Genomic DNA, 13,527 nt, shown 5'->3' on the forward strand with positions numbered 1-13,527 from the left:
TAAGTTACTATAAAGTATTTACTAATTAGTATATAAAACTTTTACTATTTAATTCTACTAATATAATATTCCATAATCTAATAGATATAAAAGCTTAGGGTATAAAATACCTAATCTTTTTAGCCTTTATAGTCTATTTCCCTAAAGCCCTATATATACTTTAGAAGATCTTAAATATATTTAGTCTTAGTCTATTATATATCTATTATTAAGATAAACTACTTCTAATTATTAATAAAATACTCCCGAAAAGATATCTAATAAAATATAATTTCTCTTCTATTTACTTTCTCTTTAAACTCTAGTTTAATTATATCCTTAATAATAAAGAATACATTTATTTAATAAGTTTATATAATTATAATAAGAAAATATAACTAGATATATTATAAATATTAAAAGTTATTTTTATAAAGCTCTAGCTAATAATCTGCCGCCTTAATATATACTAGGCCTTCCTTAGATATAATAACCTCTTTCTAATTCTTATAATATTTATTCCGGATTATATTACTAGTATATATAATTTTATTAAAGAATTAGTTATAAAAAGCTAAGTAATCCTAATTAATTTAGTTAAGATACTAATTATATTTATAAATAGAAATACTTTCTTAAATATTTATCCCGAGAAAAGCCTTTTTCGAATATTAAAATATTATTTTCTAGAGATATTAAAATAATTTTGGACTTATAAAGACTAGTCCTATATTAAAAGTAAAAAACAATATTATAAGAAATATAATTAAAACTTTATATTACTTATAAGATATACTAAGTACTAGATTTATAATAGATATTTATTTAAAGGCTACTAAATATTTAAGAATATTTAAAGAAGTAAAGTTAATCTAATATTTAGTTAGTAACTTCTAAAAAGATTAGTAATTAGTAGTAATTAGCTAGTAATTCGAGCCCTAATTACTAGCTTCTTCTAAGTAAGCTTTTAACTTATTAATAAAAGTAAAAGAAAAATAATACTTTTTATAGATATTAAAGAAATAATATATAATAAATATAAATATATAAAATAGGCGAAAACGCCTTATAAAATAGATATTTCATATTCTTTTAAGAGTTTTTATAGTACTCTTATTATATACCTAAATTATTTTATTAATATTTAAATCCCGGGCTAGTTTTTCTAAAAACTTACTAATTAAAGGCTTGTAATTTGCTATATTATATACCTTTTTAAAGCTATTATATACCTATAAATATACCTAGCCTTAATAATACTTATAATAATATCGGGAGATTACTAGTATTATATTAGTAATATCTCGAAATATAATAATTATATAAAAGATAGGCTTTATAGACTTTCTATACTTACCTAAATTAGCCCATTTAGTAAAGGCCTTAAGATAGCAGGTATAAAGAAGATATATAATCGGGATATATTTATTAGTATTAAGTAGCTACTTAAATAATATAAATTGGATTAAGATAGTTTCTTTTACTAAATTAGTATAGATTCGGGACTAATCTAGTTTTAAAAAGTTAAAGACTAGGGATAATATAGAAATAAAAGCATCTTATATTTCTAATAAGATATTAGCCTTAAAGTTAAGTTTAGTATTTTTATTTAAAAAATAAATATAAGTATTATAATATAGCTTATTACTATAAAAAAGAAGTTATTAAATAATATTATACTAAATTACTTATAGTATATAATCTTAAACTATATAATAAAGAAGTATTACCTTAGCTTAAATATTATTATTATATATAGAACTAATATTCTCTTATTAGTATATCTCGGTTTTAAGTTTAGTATACTCCTAATTAAAAGAAATATACTAGTAACTCGTTAGTAAAACATTATGAAATATGGCTAATAAAAGGATCTTATTAAACTAATATTAGAGAATAAAAAATAGGATACTACTACTATATCCAGGAAATATAGTTTTCTTTATAGGATTCTATATAAAAGAAAAGAAAATATAAATATAAATATTTTTATAACTAATTATATAACTAAAGTAATAGTAAGGCACCTTATAAAAGGCTACTTTCTAGACCTTAGACTAGTCAGAATTTATTATAGAATTAGTAATATTTATATATAAATATATAGAAATAGAGATATTTTATTAAAAACAAGAATATAAGTTAACTTGAATTCCTTATTAGGTAAAAGAAAGGCAATTAGTATACCTATAAAAGCTATTAATATTATATTATCTTAAACCTTTATAGTAGTTTATCTAAAAGTAAAGTATATATAAATATAAATAATAGTCTAGAATATTAGCTACTAGTTTAGTATTATTTTTATTATAATTCACCCGTAATATATTAAAGTTAAGCTTATAAAAAGTACTATTATCTAAATTATTATTATTATTATCTATAACCTAGCTATTAGGTAAATAGTTATTATTATTATTTATAATAAGACTAGTAAATATAGCTTACTAGTTAATATTCCTAATTATTATATATTTTTACTAGTTTATTATTTATTTTAGATATAATAGTTTACTATTTTATTTACTAAAACTATAATTTAAAAAGAAATTATAGTATTATAGAAGTATAATATATTATTTAGTAAAATAAAAGAGATCTTATCTATTATTAGACTTAATATACTACTTATTTATATATTCTTAGAAATTAAATAAATAATAAGCTAGCTTTAAAATATAATTAATTAGTGGCCTATTAGGTCTAGTAATCTCGGCTTATAATTAAGCTTCTAATTCCGCCTTATTCTTACTATTACCCTTACTCTTATTCTTAGTCTCAATATCCTTATTATTAATAATTTAGTTATTCTCGGTATTATTATTATTTTTATTAATACTATTATTATTATCTAGATAAGGCATATTAGGGGTCTTTTTAGGAATAAAGTCGGGATTATTACTATTATTATTATTACTATCCGGGAATAGTTAGTCTAGGAAATATCCGAGACTAGGCTAGTTACTATTTATAAAAAAGGAAATATTTACCTATAATTCGCTATATAGCTTCTGGCTATTAGGCTCCGTTTTACTATTATATTCTAGGGAACTATTATCGAAATTATTAATACTATAATTACTATTATCTAGGGTTATATTATATAGTAAGAGATTATAACTTAGTAAGGAATTCCTATTCCGGTCTTATAAATTTAGAGATTCCAGATTAGTACCCTAGTAAATAGTTAGTATTTAGAGAATAAATTATTAATTTCCTTAAAGTTAACTAATAGGTTCTAATTCCTTATTACTTATATATTATAAATACCTAATCCTATAGGCCTTACTAAATTCGTAGCTTATTTATATAGTAGGCTCTATAGAACATATATATATCTGCCCCTTATTTCTCGGTTATAAGTATCTAGGAGATTTATATTTATAGTAAATTTACAGGAATATAATTATTAATTTAATAGTAATTAGCTAGAAAGCTATTATATTTTCGGAAGAATTATAAGATAGGGTAGTACTTATAATACTTGGGCTCAAATAGGGAGTTTTTTAGGTCTTACTAGGAATCTCTTAGGTCTTTCTATAATATTTACTATTAGGTAATTATTATTTAATATTTTGTTTTCGGATTCTCGCAGATAAGCAAATAGTAATTTCTTATTTAGTTAGTAATAATTTAGTACTTTACCCTCGAATTCTAGTAGATTTGCAAATAGCAGGCTCTTATATTATATAAGGCAAGCCTATATTTTATAATAAAAGTCCTATAAAATCGGGTATAGATCTTTAATATCTAGTTAATAATTCTTATATATTTCGAGGTCAAATTAATAGTATTTAGAAGCCGAGTAGCTCTATACTTAAAGTACTTATAATATTTAAATATTCTTGAATATAGTAAGAAGGCAATATATATAAAGAGTCAGGCTACTATATAATTAGAGTTAAAGAGGTTAGTATATCTAAGGAAGGAGATTATAAAAAAGAAGAAAATTATTAAGGAAGAGGTTATTAAGGAAAAGGTTATTAAGGAAAAGATTACTAAATAGTATTTAAAGAAGCTAGGAAAAGGCATATATTAGTTATTAAATCTATAGTAAATAGAAAAAGCTTAAGAAAATGCAAGTAAGCAAATAATAACCTATTAAATTAGGATCTAGAACTTATTAATACTTTTCTTACTAGTATACTTATCTAGCTATATTACTTTTATATCTTATTTCTTTCTTTTCTTCTTTGCTTTTCTTTAGGTAAGGTATTCTTAAAGAATTAGATTTAGAAATAAAAGATTAAAATCCGGTAATAATTTACTAAGGATTCAGAAGTAAAAGGCTATTAAAGAATTAGCTTATTCAGGAGTAATATCTAAAAAAATTATTATTAATTATACTAAAAATAAAAGGGATTTAGATTCAGGAAATGCCTCTAGCCTTAATTTCTAAGTAAGTTCCAAACTCTCGGTAATAAATTTATTATATATATTATAATATATTAAATCCTAAAATATATACTTTCTATTATAATATATATAATTAATTTAATACTTAATTTATAGCCTTTTAGGGCCTTAAACTAATATAAAAAAAGTTATTAATAATATAATATTAGTTTTATTAAGATATATATATTATATATATTATACTTTTTCGGCTCTTAATATATATACTCTTACTATAAAATCGCAATTAATCTACTATATAACTAATATATAATATATAGCTATAATCTTTTAAAAACCTAGTAATATATAATTATTTTAGTATCTAACTTATAGCTATTTACCCGTTATTTATTAAGTTATTACTAATATTATATATATTATGCTTTTTCGGCTCTTAATACATATATTCTTGCTATGAAATTATAATTAATCTACTATATAACTAATATATAATATATAGCTATAATCTTTTAAAAACCTAGTAATATATAATTATTTTAGTACCTAACTTATAGCTATTTACCTATTATTTATTAAGTTATTACTAATATTATATATATTATGCTTTTTCGGCTCTTAATATATATACTCTTACTATAAAATCGTAATTAATCTATTATATAACTAATACATAATATATAGCTATAACCTTTTAAAAACCTGGTAATATGTAATTATTTCGGTACCTAACTTATAGCTATTTACCCGTTATTTAATATCGAGTTATTAACTATATGATTTTGGTAAGAAAGCTTCTCGCTAACGTGTGTTTTTTAAAACCGCCTCGCTTATATATTCGCTTTTCAGGCATTTAACTAAAACTAAAACTGAAAAATAAGAGAAAAGAAGAAAAAGAGAAAACGAAAAGTAAAGAGCAGGCAAAAGGGGCTTTATATACTTCTTAAAGCTAGACTAGTATTTTTATATAGTATTTCTTATTTAAAAAACAAGACTAAAAAAAATAGATTTATTTATTACTAAATATTATAGAAGTATTTATTAAGAAATAAATTAAGAGCCTAACTAGGAATTAAACCTAGGCTATAGAGTTTACTAATTCTATATATTACTATTATACTATTAGGCCTTTTAGTAACTATTATTTAATTATAATTAGTTCTTATTTAGCCTATACTAGGTAATAGAGTTTTATAAAGTAATTTCTTATTTTAATATATAAGACCCGGCCCTATAAGTAAGTACTATAGCTATACTATAGCTATAGATAATAAATACTATTATAGCTAACTAGGTATTTAGTTATCTAGTACTTGTCTTTAGGCCAGAGCTTATACTTTCTTAGCTCGGCTATATTTCTCAAGTTATAGCTACTAAGAAGCTTTATAGTTACCTTAAGCTTATTTCCCAAGAATTAATATAACTATATTTATAGGTACTACTTTTAATTATATATTTCTAGAATAATATAGGATTTATAAATATAGTAAATAATAATTCTATAAGCTAGATTATATAATAATATAATAAGAATATGTTTTAAGATAAGAAAATACTTATTAAAAAATAATAAAAGAGATATCCCTTTACTAAAATTCCTTTTACCAGAAAATATATTAGTTAGTAATATATATACTAATTAATATACGAGTATTCTTACCTTTTATTAAAAAAAGGGCCTTATATAAGAAATAAATATTAACTAGTCTCTATATTCTAGCCTCTATATTCTATAATATATAATAAAACTTTATAGTCCTAAACTTATTCTAGTTTAGCTAGAATAAAAGCTATTATATAATTAGCCTAAATATACTTATTTTCTTTAAGTAATATTATTTCTCTAAGCCAGAATATATACTTAAGTTTAGTCTAAAATATCCGATAGAAATACTTCTATATCTAATTACTACTATTTGCCCGTTTATATATCCTATAATAAAGTAGTATAACTATATTAGGAAACTAATATTCTATCTTTTTATATTCTGGATTTACTATCTAGTAAATATCCTATAACTAGTAGTAGTTCTAGTAAGCTATATATTACTAAATCTACTTCTTCTCTTTCCTCTTCTATATCTAGTATACCTTATTCTTTATATAGATCTAATAGAACCGCCGGAAGTAAATATCTAATATATAATTAAATTTATAGCCAAATATATAATAATAGAAATAACTATCTAATATAACTTTAAGATCTTACTTATAGCTATTAAGTACCTAATCTCGGATATAATCTTATTATAATATCTTATCCGAACTAGTAAATTATATTTCTCTAGTTATTACTAACTCAAATTTCAAATTAAGAGGCCGGGCTTTAGTATAAGGCTTTCTATAGATCTAATATATCTCTTTACCTACTATATACTATTACTAATTTAACTAATTATCTAAAAACTAGCTAAGAATATCCCGGAAGTAATATTACTAGATTAAATATAGTTATATAGTTTTTTAATTAGGAGAAAGGAACCTATCTATTTATGGCTTCTATTCGGAATATAAAAGAATAATAGAAGAAGCCTTCTTACTATTTCGGCTTATTTTACTAGATTCCTAAAAAAAGACAGATATTTTATTAAGTATATCTATATAGACTATCTATTATATATAAGAATAATTAAACCTAATCCCGAGAGTAAATATAGCTATAATTACAGGCTAGTCTTTATTAGTAATTTACTAGGAGAAAATGGCAGCCTTTTCCTTATTAGACCTTAATTCGGAGGTATATAATAAATACTATAGAAAATTAGTAAGCTAAGCTACTTTATTCTATATATAATAGTAAATAATAATCTTATTCCGGGAGTAATTAAAGATCTCCTGCTTAGGCTAATATACCTATACCAGATTAGTAGCTCTCTTAATTAAGGGCCCGGGTTTAGCTTTAAAGTTAATTATATATTTAATATTAGGCCAGTTAGTTAACTCCCAGATAATTCTGGGCTTTATAAGCTTATTATATTTAATAAATTCTTCTTATATTACTAGGAAAAATATAGCTATTAGCCAGACTATCTATATCCTAATTTACCGGATATACTAGCCTAGTTAGGCTATATATAGCCGGTAGTTACTAGCTATAATAGTAAGATAACCTTTATTAATTATAATATAGTTTAGCTTCTATTTACTAACTAGAATATAATAGTATTTAAGAAAGCCTTAAATATATATAGCTTTAGCTAATATAAGAACTAATAAAGCTAATTATTAGTAGTTAATAGACCAGATTAGTAGCCAGATACCTACTTTATAAAAGTGTTTTAGTATATTATCCTATAAAATAATTATTAGTAAAACTAGGATTATAGTTCTAGTATCTATAATTATAGCTCTAATTATAATAACTAAAGTCTTACTAGAGCCGGTTCCTATTACTAGAACTACTTGCTTGGCTAGCTAAGGCCTTATAATAATAAGTACTTTATTTCGCTAACCGGGAACCCGGAATTACAAGCCTAATATATTATATAGTTTCCGAGTAATAGCTAGTAAATTAGTCTCGGAATATATATTTCTTCTATATATCTGACTATATTTAAAAACATCTAGTATTTATAATAATAGTATCTCTAAAGTATCTTATAGCCTCTTTTCTTATAGAATATAATTAAACCGGAAAAATATATATTAACTCTTGGATATTTAGTAATTCCGGTATAGTAAAGTATTTATAATAAGTATTATTATTCTAGTATATATATAATTAAAAGTATAGTATATATAATTATTTAGTTCTATTAAAGTAACTAGATTCAGTTCATTTTTAATATTTTTTCCTATATCTTCCTTAAGATTAAAATTTGCCTATTCCTTAATAGAAAACTTCTCTTTTATAATTAATACTATAAACTATTACTAGTTTAATATATATAAGTATAGTATCTTAGTATAAGTATATGTTTTTATTAGATAGGCTAAAAGTGTCCTATTAGCCTATATTATCCTATCTAGCTTAGTCTAGAGATATAGAGAAATAAGAGTACCTGGAGTCTACTATTAGAAGAATAGTTACCTTAAAGACAGGATATATATAATATATAAAAGTAATAGATTTCTAATTACTTTTAATAAGAATTAGATATTATTCTTATATATACCGGACTATTACTAACTCTTATAATATTAGATATAGATTATAACTAGCTTCTCCTATATTAATAAGTAATACTATTAAGTATTATTATATTATATTACTAATAGTAATTCGGATACTTATAATAGCAGGCTACCGGGGATATGAAATAATACTAATACTTGTTCTAGGAATTCCTAAGTATATATCTTATAAATAGTTATAGCCTTTAGATATAAGACTATATTTCTATTCTTACTATTAGTTAAGAATATGGCCCGGAGCTTAGTATTACCCTAGATCCGCCGGATAAAAGTAAGCTTAGTACTTTCTAGAAACTCGGTATTACTAGAATAAGAGAGCTATAAGCTACTAAAATCTTCCAGATCTAGATCATCCTTTAGCCTCTATAATTCTATTAGAATAAGGTTCTTAGCTTAGAACAGGAGCTTATTATAAAATAGGATATAGGCTTATTAATATTCGGAAACTACTAAGTTAGAGATCTATAATATTTATAATTCTATTTTATAATATTTTATTATTTATTTATCTAAGAACTACCAAGCTTGGTATTTTATAATAGTAGCTTTTCTAATCTTAAATAAGTATAGCCTCTACTATAGAATATATCCAAACGGGGTCTTAGTTAGCTATTAGAAGAACTTCTTATAGATCTTGGTAAAAAAGACAGGAATTTAATTTTTATTATCTTATTCTTGGAAATAAGTATAGTTAAAAAGTACTAGCTAAGTAGTTCAGGTCAAAGCTAATAAATGGCTATTAAAATTCCCTGGCTTCTTTTATAATCCCTGGCCTTTCCTATAGACTTTCCTACTTAATATAGTATAGAAACTTAAAATAGGGAACTTAAATAGTATACTACTAATAGTATAGCAAATTAGAGCCAAGTAAAGTTACTAAATAATATACTTAAGAGCTAGCTTAGTCTCCTCTATATCCTTAATAGCTAAGGCTTCTATAATCTTATTTATAGCTTGGATTTATAAAGTAGTTAGCTAGATAATATCCCCGGATAGTACTTATTCTGGCTTAGTCCGGGTAAAATAGCCGCTTTTATAATATACTATATAATAATAGTATACTAATAACTGCTTTATAATAGTAAAATAGGTAACTAGGATTAATATATTTTTGAAATACCGGAACTTATTTACTTTACCTAAAGCCCTAGTATAGAATTCATTTAGGATATTAGCCTGCTACTATATTATTTTCTGGTCTAGTAAGGTATTACTATATAACTAGTATATATCTCTTAAAACAGCCTTGGCTATAACTAAAATTCGGACGAAATTAGGATCCTTAGTATTCTTACTATCCATATTAAGCTTTTTCTTTAGTAATAGCTTATACGAGCTCTAGATCTCCTTATTCTTTAGTATAGTCAGGTAATATAGAAAACCCGTTATATTATATAGCTATAATACCCTTTCTGACCTTAAATCTCTAATATCCTAAACTATAGTTACTTGCTTCTCAAGATTATATTTTATATTCTTATAATTCTTCTCTAATTACTTAAATAGTTCCTTTTCTGGCTCAGTTAATAATATAGAGCCTCTGGCTATTTCCCTGCCTTTCTCTCTATTTATTACTATAAAATAATTAATCCGGCTCTTTATAGTAAAGTATATTTATAGTTTATACTCTTTCTATAACTAACTACTCTTATAAGACCTTGTTTCGGTCTTATGGCAAGTAGTCCAGTACTTCTTTATCTTGGGAAGATAGCGGATACTATAGCTATACTATAGCTATAGATAGTAGATACTATTATAGCTAACCAGATATTTAATTATCTAATACCTGTCTTTGGGCCGGGGCTTGTACTCTCTGAGCTCGGCTATATTCCTCAGGTTATAGCTACTGAGGAGCTATGTAGTCGCCTTGAGCTCGTCTCCCAAGAGTCGGTATGGCTGTACTCGCAGGTGCCGCTCTTGACTACGTACCCCTGGAATAATATAGGACTTGCAGATATGGCAGATAGTAACCCTGTAAATCGGATTATATAAGAACATGACGAGTACGTGCTTCGAGACAAGGGAATGCTTATTTAAAGGGGGGTGGGGAGTGGTAGGGGAGGTGCCCTTTTACCGAAATCCCTTTTACCGGAAAGTGCATTAGTCAGCAGCGCACGCACCAATCAGTGCACTGGCATTCTCACCTTTCACCGAAAAAGGGGCCTCACATAAGAGGTAGGAATTAAGGGTCTTGATCCACGATAGTATACCAAAACCGCTTTTATACAGACCCCCTACAGAGCAAAAGGGATCTTTGCACACGCAGATTTTCTCGAAAGATACGAAGATACTATATCGTCTCCCTCTCGAAAGCTTTCAAATAAGAAGTTCAGAAAAGGGGCCCAAATTAAGGCTAATTTGGAAGCCATCGCCAAGCAGCAGTTGCGGGACAAGGACAATCGAGATCTCTGGGCTAGTAATTCCCCTTTTGTAAACGAAGAGGATTACGAACGATACGTTAAACCTGTTCATAGAGGCCGTATAATCTCCTCTACAGAAGGTCTACGTAATATTAAAGCTAGAAACGATAGGGAAGAGGAAGACGAACTCACTAGAATGAGGAAAGAGCTAGAGCTAGCCGAACGCCGGCACAAAGCAGTGGTTGAAAAGGAAGAAAATAAGATTAGAAGGGAGGTTGAAAAGGCTCAAAAGGCAGAAGATGATCGAAAAAAGAAGGAACAGAGGGCTAAGGAGAAAGCAGAAAGAGATGAGAAGAAGAGAATAGAGGAGGAGGCCAAGGAGACTAGAAGACAGGAAGCTTTGGCACAGGGAAAGAAGCCACGGGGCAGGAAGCGTAAGATTGAAGCTATTAATACTCAGATAACGCAGGAAGATATATAGACTTCTAATTTTAATAGTAATATATGATTTAATATCGATAAATATGGTAATTAGTTAATGTGCTGCAAACTGATTTTAATGGGAAGCACGAATGTCATTATGATTTTAAAGTGAATTATTAATAATTTATGCCAGAACCTTTTTATTTGGCAGAAAGCTCTATGAGGCGATTATAGACTTAATTAAGGGCTATAATAATCTAATTTTGTTATTTCAATATTTTATGTGGTTGATTTAATAATTAATATTTTATCGCAAATGTCGGAGTTGGTGGTATGTCGGAGTTGCTGGGTCCGACTTGCTAGTGCAAGTCGGCCCCAGCAAAGCGAGGAATTGCCGACGGGTATATGCGCCGCTTCTAAACCCGCTTCAACCTGGTATCCCACTCAATTGATTGATGTGGGGTTGTTGGACGCTGATGCGGAAAACCGTCCCCGGCTCGTTATAACATCCGAAGCTTCGATGGACGGGCGGGGGCCATACGTCAGTCTCAGTCACTGCTGGGGTAGAGTCAAACCATTAACATTGACTACCGGGACTCTTGATCAATTTTTAAATGGTATCGATTTGACACTTGTACCTGCAACCTTCTTGGACGCATTCAAGCTGACTCGGGCAATCGGTTTTCGTTTCATTTGGATCGACTCTCTCTGTATCATTCAAAATTCATTGGACGACTGGGAATATGAAGCAGGAACTATGTTGCGAGTCTACCAAAATGCCTACTGTAACATCGCTGCAACGCATTCTCGCAATAGCAGCCAAGGCCTGTTTCGCAGCCGCAATCCTAAAGCTTTATTCGTAGTGCTTTACTTGACGAGTGAAGTCCTAAATGGAACATTTGAGCCCAGTCATGATCAATGGGGAATAGAAATTCAAGATCTAAATGGAACATTCGAGCTGCCCAATAATGATCAATGGGAAACAGACATTGACGATGCGCCTCTAAATCGCCGACCGTGGGTGGTCCAAGAACGGCAAATATCAAAACGCATTCTTCATTTTGCAGCGGATCAAATTTACTGGGATTGCTACCAGTCACATATTGGCGAAGCGTTCTCCCATCCTCCCAGTAGTCGCAGGTTAGCGACCAAGAAAAATCAAGGCCCTCTAGATATGCTTAACGAAGAGAAATTTTCGCACACATGGGGTCATACTGTCCACCAATATACATCGAGCGGGCTTACTTTTCCGGAAAAGGACAAGATTCTTGCAATTTCGAGCATGGCACAATATCTACAAGAAGTGTGGAGTGATGAATATTGCGCTGGTTTGTGGCGGAAGTACATCGAAAAACAACTTTGCTGGAGAAGTCTTCGCCAGCCTGAGAGAAATTCGCCAAAAGTATTGAGAGCACCTCGTGGTCTTGTCTCTCTTATGATGGTGCAGTGCAGCTCAACTATCTTCCTGGTTGGCCTGAAACGCGACTGTTCATACTTGTCATCGATGTTGAGGTACAGCAGGACATAAGCTTAGCTGGCCATCAATTCTTTCATGGATACCTCACTCTCCGCTGCCACCTATCAGAAATAACACTAGACGGGGATGCAGACACATATATCATACGAAATAGGAATTTGTCGAACTTGAAATGCTCTGTTGGTTTTGATTATGAAGACGTACAAGATATACAACACAGCACTCTGTTCTTCGTACCCATCGGCATGATATTAGGGACTGATCTTATCCCAGGACTAATCGTGACACCATCTGATATGGCCTGTGAGGGTTATATAAGACTTGGAACTGGGAATATTCGACTAGTTCCAAGATAGATAACACGGATCTCTTGTCTACAAAAGAGAAGGAAAACTTCCTATGTTTGGAGTTTGATAAAAAGAAGGGTCATCTGATTCGACTGGAATAACGAAACCTTTCTTGAATAGTTTCAGTGAGATATTTATTACGATTTTTCAACAAAATTTTATTTCAGTAAATAGCCTATTATCTACACGCCCTATAATTCGACTCGCATCTCACCTGAAACCGTAAGTTTCGGCTCGAATTGCACTTGCTGCTAACCTCATTAGATATAATTCTAGCTCATTTCCCAGACACGTTTTTAATTAAGTAAATATTGGTTTTTTTCTAAGAACTAAGAAAAAGAGAGGAATAATATAAACGGACTGCGAATTGTACAGACGTTCGGAGGTCACATGACAGAACCACGTGACCAGGGATAAAATCCCTATCACAATATAACTTGGAAGTAACTGG

General features: G+C 27.9%; 1 protein-coding gene across 1 annotated transcript; it reads left to right on the forward strand.

Annotated features, from left to right (window-relative positions):
* Positions 1-11,568: 11,568 nt before the first annotated feature.
* K444DRAFT_544384 (HET-domain-containing protein) lies at positions 11,569-12,780 on the forward strand (the record flags this gene model as incomplete). The annotated part of the gene is made up of 2 exons (XM_024876048.1): positions 11,569-12,130; positions 12,182-12,780. The coding sequence occupies 2 exons, from the start codon at positions 11,569-11,571 to the stop codon at positions 12,778-12,780; spliced, it is 1,161 nt and encodes a 386-aa protein (XP_024727814.1).
* Positions 12,781-13,527: the final 747 nt, after the last annotated feature.

The sequence above is a fragment of the Hyaloscypha bicolor genome (genome assembly GCF_002865645.1).
Source record: "Hyaloscypha bicolor E unplaced genomic scaffold K444scaffold_182, whole genome shotgun sequence".
NCBI lineage: Eukaryota > Fungi > Ascomycota > Leotiomycetes > Helotiales > Hyaloscyphaceae > Hyaloscypha > Hyaloscypha bicolor.